This window comes from Vipera ursinii (genome assembly GCF_947247035.1).
Source record: "Vipera ursinii genome assembly, chromosome: 7".
Classification (NCBI taxonomy): Eukaryota; Metazoa; Chordata; class Lepidosauria; order Squamata; family Viperidae; genus Vipera; species Vipera ursinii.
Genome location: NC_139521.1, coordinates 28,206,026 through 28,218,056, shown reverse-complemented (window position 1 = coordinate 28,218,056; position 12,031 = coordinate 28,206,026). Strand labels below are relative to the sequence as shown.

Here is a 12,031-nt window from a genome sequence, read left to right as displayed (position 1 = left end):
TGATCCCTTAGATAATCCGGACCCAAGCCATTTAGAGCTTTATAGGTCATTACCAGCACCTTGAATCTCACCCGGAGGGTAACCGGAAGCCAATGCAGCTCACGGAAAAGAGGTGTTACACAGGAGTATCGGGAGACTCCCATAACAACTCGCGCAGCTGCATTCTGCACTAGTTGAAGCCTCCGGGTGGTCCTCAAGGGCAGCCCCATGTAGAGAGCGTTGCAGTAGTCTATCCTGGAGGTCACGAGCACATGGGTGACTGTGCGTAGGGCATCTCGGTCCAGATAGGGCCGCAACTGGCGCACCAAACGAACCTGGGCAAAAGCCCCCCTGGTCACGGCTCCTATATGGTCTTCAAAATTGAGCCGTGAATCCAAGAGGACGCCCAAGGATATGATTACAGAATGAGATTACCTTAAACATAATGTGAATTATGGTCTCAAATTGGATGGTTCTTTAATATGATTCTGCAGGCTATACAACCAGAGCTGCTCATTATTCTAATTTATCCAAGAATTACTTTCTATTGGAATAAAACTGATGAGGATGGATATGTTAGTTAGCCCTCTGCCTTCTACTATTGAAACTTTAATACCCAGTCATTGCCCTTCATATACTAAATATTTGTTGTAGATATTTTGTGCAATATATGGCTAGTTTATATTGTGGAGCAGGTTTTTTACCGTATTTTTATTTTCCTTATTAAAGTTACATCCCATATTTCTGCAAACCTTTAAGGTGACTTAAAACAATTTCAGCATGCAGATCCCCATGCCACAAGTAAATTCAAAACTATTCTAAGTACAGACTGGCATCTTTTCGTGTTTAAAATAGCTAAGTTCCCATGGCAGTAAAACTTTAGAATTTTCTATATTTCAGAGGATCTCCAAATTTGCAGTGCTGGGACTCCCCTGATGTCATAAACGTATGTAATTATGAATAACATGCGTAATGATGCCACTAACTACATTATCATCAACAACACTGGCAGAATTACCATTTCTCCAATAGTTTTGGGATTTTTACATTGCAATTCTAGAGGTTCTATAGGCCAAGCCCTCCAGCCAGCCTAAAGATAATGGGATCTGAGATCCTTCCCATATCTGAACTAGCTGGATGTGGGGAAAACGGTTCTGAAGCCTTGGTCCTGAACAAGCCAATTGGCTTTCAGTGTTGCATCACCTGGCAATGCTTTAATTAGAGATACTCAAAGAGGTGAGCTTGGTAATGACTTCTCTTCCTGGTTCTAAGAATGGGGCCCCACTTGGGATGAGCTGCTTCTCCCTGTCAGTCATGTACTATATATGACACAAGCTCCTTGCCTCCAATCTTTTCTGGGAGTCAGATCTCTTAGATGTTGTATTCCTTGCTCAACTATCTTTCAATCTTCCTGGTCACCCAAAAACTTATAACTCCCTTCAAATTTGCTGGGTTTTTGGTTTTTTTTAGGAGTCACAACCAAGAGTTTGAGAATCCTTGCTAAATCTTTCTTCGTTGCTGTGGCAATGCAGAACCATAGCCTTCGGCTATTTGCATTCATATATGGTATGATTTATTGAGCAAGCCAGAAATGACAGTACGGTTGGGTTCACATATAATCCTAAAGTGGTTTGTTTTTAGCTTAGCACAATCTGTGGACTCAGATTTATAAGCCAAACTTTATGACTTGGCATTATATATGAAGTAGAATCTGTTTCTATAACTTTTAGAAACTAGAAGTGATTCTCGGTGTGGGCCCGGGAGCATTTCTAGAGGACCATAGTTTTTATATGATACAGTTTAGTTAATAAACAGTGCAAATGGTAAAGTTGCTTGTGTCCAGTGGTCATTGACAATGAGGGAAAGCCACAAACAAATGAGGCTCAGAAAAAAGTATGAGAATCCTGAATTGAATCACTGGTTTCTCCTATAATCTGTTGTTAAATAAACCATGTTATAGCACAACTCAGACTGCCTTTTTGACAGGCAAAGCAATTGCACTGTGTGATTGATTCTATTTTCACATATTCAAAGACAGGATCGCTTTGAACTTCTATCAGATTTCTTCTGAAATCTGGCATGGGACAAAAACCAAAGAGTAAGTCAGATAACTGTAAAAATAGTAATTGTAATTACTGTAGATGGTAAACAACAAGCATAATTTTATACCATGGTTTACAGTATTTAATCAAACTCCCAAATGTCCTGAATTATACAATTTTTTGTAATTACATTCCTTTTGAATAATTGTAAAATGTTTGTATTACACTAATATTGAATAAAGACTTCTTGTTATGTAATTTATCTTTCATTAAGAAACTGAAAAGTTAGGAGATTTGTTGTGATTGTTAATTTCTTGTTTTGTGCTTAGGGATACAATGTAGATGCTTTAACCATTGATCAAGTGACACCATTGCATGAGGCATGCCTTGGAGATCATGTAGGATGTGCTCGCATACTTCTCGAAGCAGGAGCAAATGTAAGTGATCACATCATCTGTGGTTAAAAGGTAGAAAGTTTTTCTTAGAAGCATTAGGTAATATGTATTTTACTGGAAGTCTAGCTTATTACTTTTTTTTTTTACTAAACTGACATTTCCCTACAGTATGTAATTAAGTATATGTAATCTTTATTTAATTGCATTCTGAATGGTTTGAGCATGGGAAAAGGGGTACAGATATTTGGTACATCTTGAGATGAGAACATTATGCAATGTGTGTCAAAATGTCACACTGCAAACCCTAACCTTTTCGTATCTCCAAACCACATCGAATACAAGAGAGAGCAATAAATAGAAAGTATGATTTGTAAACATATATTTTATCCCCACGAATAAATCTAACCAATATTTTAGGTGAATGCCACAACTATTGATGGGATTACACCCTTATTTAATGCCTGCTCAAGAGGAAGTGCATCGTGTGTACAACTTTTGTTGGAATATGGTGCAAAAATTCAACAGGAAACATGTCTTCCTTCACCAACTCATGAAGCAGCCAGCAGAGGTAAGTATTAAAATTAGTAGATTACAAAATATATCAGCCATTTAACAAATTAAGATTTTGTTTTAGAGATTAATTACATTATGCTTTCTTTAGGTCACAGTGATTGTCTAGAATTGCTGATTTCTTGGGGCATAGAAGTTGATCTAGATGTTCCTCACCTAGGAACGCCTCTATATGTGGCTTGCTTTTCACAGCAGAAACAATGTGTTCACAAACTTCTGCATTCAGGTAGTATATATTGTTTGATGTATTTTTATTTTGTTTCTTCTTGAACTCAACCAGGCTTTCACTATACCTATTACAGTGTTTCTTTATTTGCTACAAATAAAGCCAGCATGTTTTTCTAATTAGGCCACTTTAATAGGTCTGCATAGATTTCAGATCAACAATAAAGAACATTATTTTTAAGTGTAGTTTATTCCTGAAAAATATATTACTTACTTCTCATTATGATCAACATCATCAGGAGAAGATGATGTTGATTCTGGAAGTCATTAATTTACAAACATACAGGAAAGTATTATTTTAATATTTTTCAAATGATACTTGTCATAATTAATCTCTATTATATCAACTATGCTGTATATTTTAAATTATGCCACTTTTCAATTTACTTATATATGAAACTCAGCAATTCTTAGATCACTATCCATATTAGATCTAAAAAATAAAGTTAGTGAGGTCCCTTGTTTTATAACTTAATTCTTATTAATGGAGTGTCATTATTTTAAGATTTGCATATTCATAATTAATAAATAAACTTACATTATTGTGTTTTATCATTCTGGGTAAGATTGTTATACCTCTAAAAAATCAGCTCAGGCTATACATTGACTGATTGACTATATTTTATTTCTATAACAAAAAACCAAGGACTTCCTTAAATTCAGTTCTTGGAGATTGCAGGGACATGCCCAATAACTTTCTTAGCAATAATTTCTAGATGACTTATCAATATGTGATTTATCAATACATGTTTTTCAGGATATTTTCTTGACTTCCCAATTTAGTATATTCTTGGAATTCATGCTGATCTCCCATCTAATATCAGGTCTGATCCTGTTTAGTTTTTTCCAAGTGCAATCAAGTTATATAAATGCTGCCACCTGCTGTGATAAATAAAATATCAAGGCAAAACCCAAAACAAATAATATATATATATATATACAGTCATGGCCGAAATTGTTGGCACCCCAGAAATTTTTCCAGAAAATCAAGTATTTCTCACAGAAAAGTATTGCAGGAACACATGTCTTGCTATACACAGGTTTATTCCCTTTGTGTGTATTGGAACACAAGAAAAAAAGCAAATTGGACATAATGTCAAACAAAACTCCAAAAATGGGCCGGACAAAATTATTGGCACCCTTAACTTAATATTTGGTTGCACACCCTTTGGAAAAAATAACTGAAATCAGTCACTTCCTATAACCATCAATAAGCTTCTTACACCTCTCACCCGGAATTTTGGACCACTCTTCCTTTGCAAACTGCTCCAGGTCTCTCTTATTGGAAGGGCACCTTTTCCCAACAGCAATTTTAAGATCTCTCTACAGGTGTTCAATGGGATTCAGATCTGGACTCATTGCTGGCCACTTCAGAACTCTCCAGCGCTTTCTTGCCATCCATTTCTGGGTGCTTTTTGATGTATGTTTGGGGTCATTGACCTGCTGGAAGACCCAAGATCTCGGACGCAAACCCAGCTTTCTGACACTGGGCTGTACAGTGTGACCCAAAATCCTTTGGTAATCCTCAGATTTCATGATGCCTTGCACACATTCAAGGCACCCAGTGCCAGAGGCAGCAAAACAACCCCAAAATATCATTGAACCTCCACCACTTTTCACTGTAGGTACTGTGTTCTTTTCTTTGTAGGCCTCATTTCGTTTTCGGTAAACAGTAGAATGATGTGCTTTACCAAAAAGCTCTATCTTGGTCTCATCTGTCCACAAGACGTTTTCCCAGAAGGATTTTGGCTTACTCAAGTACATTTTGGCAAACTGTAATCTTGCTTTTTTATGTCTCTGTGTCAGCAGTGGGGTCCTCCTGGGTCTCCTGCCATAGCGTTTCATTTCATTTAAATGTCGACGGATAGTTTGCACTGACACTGATGCTCCCTGAGCCTGCAGCACAGCTTGCATTCCTTTGGAACTTGTTTGGGGCTGCTTATCCACCATCCGGACTATCCTGGGTTGCAACCTTTCATCAATTTTTCTCTTCTGTCCATGACCAGGGAGACTCGCTACAGTGCCATGGGTTGCAAACTTCTTGATAATGTTGCACACTATGGACAAAGGCAAATCTAGATCTCTGGAGATGGACTTGTAACCTTGAGATTGTTGATATTTGTCCACAATTTTGGTTCTCAAGTCCTCAGACAGTTCTCTTCTTCTCTTTCTGTTGTTCATGCTTAGCGTGGCACACACAGACACACAATGCAAAGACTAAGTGAACTTCTCTCCTTTTTATCTGCTTTCAGGTGTGATTTTTATATTGCCCACACCTGTTACTTGCCCCAGGTGAGTTTAAAGGAGCATCACATGCTTGAAACAATCTTGTTTACCCTCAATTTTGAAAGGGTGCCAATAATTTTGTCCGGCCCATTTTTGGAGTTTTGTTTGACATTATGTCCAATTTGCTTTTTTTCCTCCCTTTTTTTGTTGTGTTCCAATACACACAAAGGGAATAAACCTGTGTATAGCAAAACATGTGTTCCTGTAATACTTTTCTGTGAGAAATACTTGATTTTCTGGAAAAATTTCTGGGGTGCCAACAATTTCGGCCATGACTGTATATATATATATATATATATATATATATATATATATATATATATATATATATATATATATATATATATATATATATATATATATATATATATATATATATATATATATATATATATATGTATGTATATATGTATGTATATATGTATGTATATATGTATGTATATATGTATGTATATATGTATATATGTATATATGTATGTATATGTATGTATGTATATATATGTATATGTATATATATATATATATAAATGCTATGTATATATATATATATATAAGTCAATTTATGTGCAACAATCTAAGTTCAATATGATCAGTTAATAAATTAGGAATTGAACATATATCACCAAGAAATGTGAATATATGTTCCCATTGAGGGCCTTAAAAATTCATGGCTCCCTGTTCCCCATCCAGAAGCAACTACAGCTAAGCAATCTTGATTAATTAGGGGGAAATTCTACAAAGCTTCATTCCCATTAGGAGTTTCTCCTGTAAATGGCTATTTCTTCACTTTGCTCATTTCTGGGTCTCAAAAAGGAATACACATCTTTGCTTATTATTTCCTTCTACTGGTCCCAGCTTTTGGAGGTACTTAGTGTCGAAATGTTTTACTAAACAATCTGCTTTTACATGCTGGGCTTTCACCTATCTAGCTTCTGATATCGGGTACCCCTCTCATTGGATTAAGAATTGCAATTTTCTTTTGTGGATACTAGAATCAAGGATTTGCTTAACTTCATAATTTGTTTTCCCTTCCACCACTATTGGGGCTGGGGCACCCTCCCTTACTGGTCTCATCATGGATTCCCTATATAGTACATTTCCTGGGGAGCTTGTTTTTTGTCTGCTTGCTTTTTCTGATTTTTGGCCACTTTAGTTAAAGCCTTCTTTGCATCGCTCCAAACCTGTTGGTACAAACCCACCCAGTCACTTAGGGTGCTTGAGGAGGGAGGCTCCTGTGGGCACTCTGGTATTGGCATGAATTTCACCCCCGTGGCTAACCTAAATGAAGTGAAACCAGTGCTGTTGTGTACTGCATTGTTATGTACTACCTGTGCAAATGGCAAAAGCTCTGCCCAGTTTGTTTGCTGGTAGTTGACACAGTAATGCAGGTACTACTCCTGTGCTGTGACACAGAGGCAATGCAGTCAGCTGGCAATTCAAGCAGTCCTTTAATTGCTCCAAATTTTCCCCAAATGCTCCCATCTTTTTGGCAAGCCTCCAACAAAAGAAAACACACAGACCTTCAGCTTACTCTGGCTCCAAGTAGTTTCACATACAGTCTGATTAGAAGAGGAATGTAGTCAAGGCCACAGAGATAACAAGGAATAACACATACATCATAAACCTAATGAGTCTGTGTGAATACAAGCTTTCCTGAGCAGTTTCAAAAGAGAATCTAAAATACAGTCCGAGGTCTTTAAACATTCAAGCAATGTTGTCAGTCAGTCCAATAGTCAGAGTTTCCAGGTTTCCAAGCAGACGTCACAGAACAAGAGATCAGCAACAACACACAAAACTCCAAAGAATCAGCATTTGTTCCCAACAAATGCCGCTCCCCACAGCATCTCCTTAAATCTGTCTCCAGGTGTGCCTTGTGGAGAGGGGTAGGACGCTCTCCTCCTGAGTAGTTGAGCCTACCTGCATTGTTCCCTCTTTCTCTCCACTCTCTGTGTTCTAGGATCAGGTGGGGCTGGCCCTTGCTCATTGCCTGAACTCTCTCTCTCCTGTTCATCCTGTCCCAATCCTGAAGGGCCCTGGCCTGCCTCAGCCTGCTCTTCCCCACATTCCTCTGAAGCCACAGACACCTCTCCCTCGCCCTCCATAGGGTCCCTTTCCAGCTCATTTTCCTCTGAAGATTCAGGCTCTAATGGAGCCATGACAGCTCCACTATTGAATTAGCTCTATTGAATTAGCTTGCAAGATGTGTATGCGCATGGCTATAAGTTCCCCTCTTTATTTCATTGGAGGAGGACTGCTCCCACTGCCACATCACTGGCATTGGCCTGGATCACAAATGGCTCTTCTGAGTTTGGGTACTTTAACACTGGCTCAGCCGCAAACAGCCCTTTTAGTTTTTCAAATGCTGCTTGGCATTTCATTGTCCAGTTCAAGGGCTGATTTGGCTGGGGCTTTCCCCCCTCCCTTTTCCAGTTTTCAATAGTTCAGTAATTGGCAAGGCAATTGTGGCAAAGGAGGGGATGAATTGCCTGTAAAAATTTGCAAACCCTAGGAAGCTTTGCAACTGTTTATGGGCACTAGGGGCTTGCCACTCCAGGATAGACTTCACTTTCCCTGAGTCCATTTCTACCGCTTCACAAGACACATGGTAGCCTAAGAAGTCTAGGCTAGACTTGTGAAACTAACATTTTGATAGTTCGGCCTACAGCTTAGCATCCAATAGTTTCCTCAGCAACTGTTGCACCAGTTTTACATGTTTGTCCATGGTTTCAGTGTAAATAAGGATGTCATCTAGGTACACTAAAATCCCTTTGTATAAGTGCTCGTGTAGCACCTTGTTTATGAGTTGCATGAACACAGCAGGGGCCCCTTATAGTTCAAAAGGCATCACTTTAAATTGGTAGCTTCTGAGGGGGCAGTTGAAGGCAGTCTTCCACTTGTTGCCTTCCTTGATTCTTATTCAATAGTATGCCCCCCTCAGGTCTAAATTTTTGAATATCTTCCCTTTGGCCAAATATCCCAACATGTCTTCTTTTTAATAAATATTTTATTAATTTTCTAGTTTTACAATCAAATGCTTAGTAGACAGTGTGTTGTCTGGGTCCATTAGTAATTCAGTGGTATATATTAACTTCTTCAATCTAGTTCCAATATTATACCATCAAATATTTTCTCTCTTCTTCTGGTAGTACCTGTTTTCCCACACTAGGCAAATACAATTCTTATTTTTATTAATAAATATATAATTGAATATCAACATCTTTGTTATATTTTTCTCATAATATCAATAATATCAGTTTTAGATTAGTTTTCTAACCAAAACATATCTTAATTGCATTTGCACTTACTATCCATATGTTTAATCAGTATCTTGTTTTTGCTTTTTTTAAATTTTATTTTCCCATCAGTGTTCAAAATGTCTCTATTGTTTATAATTTCAAAGTAAGTTATATTTATAATTTCAAAATGTTATATTTTCCTTATTCAAACTTCTTAGCCTTTTCCTGTTTCCCTTCTTGTACCAAAATCTAATATTCTACTTACAAATCTTATCTTTCGAGTTATGATAGTACTTCTATTTCTAGCAATTTTTTTATTCTACACCATATTCAAACATCTAGTTAATAATATAATATCCCATCTAATGGATCAAAACCTCTATTTTCTTCAATCTTACTCTAGCTTTCTTCCTTTGCCAACTAACTTTCCAAGTCAATGCATTTGAATCATCAAGTAATTTTTTCTCTGTTTTTGTGTATATTATTTGGAATAAGAAAGACCATTTGGTTAAAGTATTTTTGGAAGAACAAACCCACTGATATTCATTAAACAGCCTCCCTCCTTCTCCAATTCCCCACAGTTCTCCTAAGAGCTCTATCTTCCATTCAATCAGTTCTTCCTTTTCCTCCAATTTGTCCTGAATTCTTGATTGGTAAGATGTCTTTTCCATTTCTGATATTATCGCTCCGTCTTCTAATTCTTCAGTTGTCTGAATCTGTTGGTTGATTCCTTCCTTTAGGTCCTCAATCTTTGGATCTGCTTCCTCTAGTTTTCCTTCTATTTTCTGGGTTGCTAGTTCCTTCTTTGTAGTCATGTTCTGGGTTTGTAAATTTGGATTAGAAAATCTCCTTTGTGTTATTTCTAGTCTCATCATGAGCTAAAGCAATAGTCTTGTGTATTGATTTTAACATAGAGAGAATTTCTTTCTGATCATCCATATTTTCTTGGTAGTATGTCAAACTGAAGTCTTTGGGAACAGGTGTTAGAGATGGTTTTTTACCATTTAAAGTTAAGTATAGATGGGACATCTATTACATTTTTTGTAGGTGGTCTTTATAATAAAAATCCATCATCAATCAAGGATTTGTAATCCAAAATATTCCTTCATCTCAAGCAATGAAGTGTATTTCTCCTACAGGGAAATAGTTCCACAATACAGCTCTGAAAGTCAAATAATATTTATATTCGTAGTTCAGACAAGCCAGTTTCAAAATAGTTCATCGTCTCTGTCGCATTGATAAGCAGCCCAAACGTTTTTGTATTTTTCCCTTTTCCCAGCTGCAATCTTCAAAAGTGAAAGCTTCCAAGGTCAGCAAGAGTCTTATCTAAATCTGGGCTTCAAGCCACATTTCCTTTAGGCATAACAAATTGTAGTGCCGTACGTAGCCACTTGATGTCATTAGCAATGTTTTCCAGCTTTTAAAATCCCAAGTTATAATGTAAGCTTTTCAAATTTCTTTAAAAAATAGTCTCAAAAGCACTTTTAGTCCCCAAATTTCAAAGCCATAAATGTATATTACCGTATTTTTCGGACCATAAGATGCACTTTCCCCCCAAAAAAAAGTGTGTGGGGGAAACGAGGGTGCGTCTTATGGTCCGAAGGTGATCTGTATGGCTAGCCCCAACCTCTGCAAGTGGAAAGCAAGAGAGATTGCCAGGAGCACGAATCGGCACATGCTGAGAAACGCCGATCTCGCGCTCCTGCAATCTCCCTCGCTCGGTTTCAGCTTCCCTTGCTACAAGAGCAAGCAGGCTGAAACGGAGCGAGGGAGATTGCCAGGAACACGAATTGGCCAATCTCGCACTCCTGCAATCTCCCTCGCTCTGTTTCAGCCTGCTTTCTCTTGTAGCAAGGGAAGCTGAAACCGAGCAAGGGAGATTACAGGAGCGCGAGATCAGCCAATTCGCATTCCTGGCAATCTCCCTCACTCCGTTTCAGCTTGCTTTCTGCAAGAGAAAGCCAAACCACAGGGCCGCCTCCACGGGTACTGCTCTAATGCGGAGAGGGAAGGACAAAGAGGGAGGGAAGGAAGAAAGGAAGGAAGGAAAGAAGGGACAATGGGAGAGGGAGGGAAAAAGAGAAAGAGAGAGAGAGAAAGAGAGAGGGGGAGAGAAAGAGAGGGAGAGAGAGAAGGAGAAAGAAAGAGGGAGGAAGAGAAAGAGGGAAAGAGAGAGAAGGAGAAAGAAAGGGAGAGAAATTGAGGGGGAGAGAGAAAGAGGGAGAAATAGAGGTAAAGAGAAAAATAGAGAGGGAGGGAGAGAGAAGGAGAAAGAAAGGGAGGGAAATGGAGAGAGAGAAAGAGGGAGAAATAGAGGGAAAAATAGGGAGAGAAAGAATTCCTCAGAAGAAATGGAGTAGCCATCATAGTCAATAAAACAGTAGGAAAAGCAATACTGGGATACAATCCCCAAAATGACAGAATGATTTCAGTTCAAATCCAAGGCAAACCATTCAATATCACAATAGTCCAAGTCTATGCCCCAACCACTGGTGCTGAAGCAGATGAAATTGACTGGTTCTATGAAGCCCTACAGCACCTTATAGAACTAACACCAAAAATGATGTCCTTATCCTCATGGAGAATTGGAATGTTAAAGTAGGAAGCCAAAAGATAACTGGAATAACAGGCAAGTTTGGCCTTGGAGTACAAAATGAAGCAGGGCACAGGCTGACAGAATTTTGTCAAGAAAATACGATGGTCATAGAAAACACTCTTTCCCAACAACCCAAGAGACGGCTCTACACATGGACATCACCAGACGGTCAATACAGAAATCAGATTGACTATGTGCTCTGCAGCTAAAGATGGAGAAGCTCTATACAGTCAGTAAAAACAAGACCAGGAGCTGACTGTGGCTTAAACTGAAGAAAGTAGGGAAAAGCACTAGGCCACTCAGGTATGCACTAAATCATTTCCCTGATGAATATACAGTAGAGGTGACAAATAGATTTAAGATATTAGATCTGATAGACAGAGTGCCTGAAGAACTATGGACGGAGGTTCACAACATTGTACAAGAGGTAGCAACTAAAATCATCCCAAAGAAAAAGAAATGCAAGAAAGCAAAATGGCTGTCTGAGGAAGTTTTGCAAATAGCTGAGGAAAGGAGGGAAGTGAAAGGCAAGGGAGAAAAAGAAAGATACACCCAATTGAATGCAGAATTCCAGAGAATAGCTATAAGAGATAAGAATGCCTTCTTAAATGAACAGTGCAAAGACATAGAAGAAAACAATAAAATAGGGAGGACCAGAGATCTCTTCAAGAAAATTAAACAGATGAAGGGAACGTTTAATGC

The 12,031-nt window shown here is 38.2% G+C and overlaps 1 protein-coding gene across 1 annotated transcript in view; it reads left to right on the top strand.

Annotated features, from left to right (window-relative positions):
* Window positions 1-7,989, top strand: part of ASB5 (ankyrin repeat and SOCS box containing 5) — a gene marked incomplete at its 3' end in the record, with an annotated part of 63,265 nt that extends 55,276 nt beyond the window's left edge. Inside the window, exons 5-8 of the mRNA XM_083368072.1 lie at window positions 2,351-2,458; window positions 2,834-2,984; window positions 3,078-3,212; window positions 7,928-7,989. Coding sequence (XP_083224198.1) covers window positions 2,351-2,458; window positions 2,834-2,984; window positions 3,078-3,212; window positions 7,928-7,989 — 456 coding nt within the window. The remainder of the gene's footprint in view (window positions 1-2,350; window positions 2,459-2,833; window positions 2,985-3,077; window positions 3,213-7,927) is intronic.
* Window positions 7,990-12,031: the final 4,042 nt, after the last annotated feature.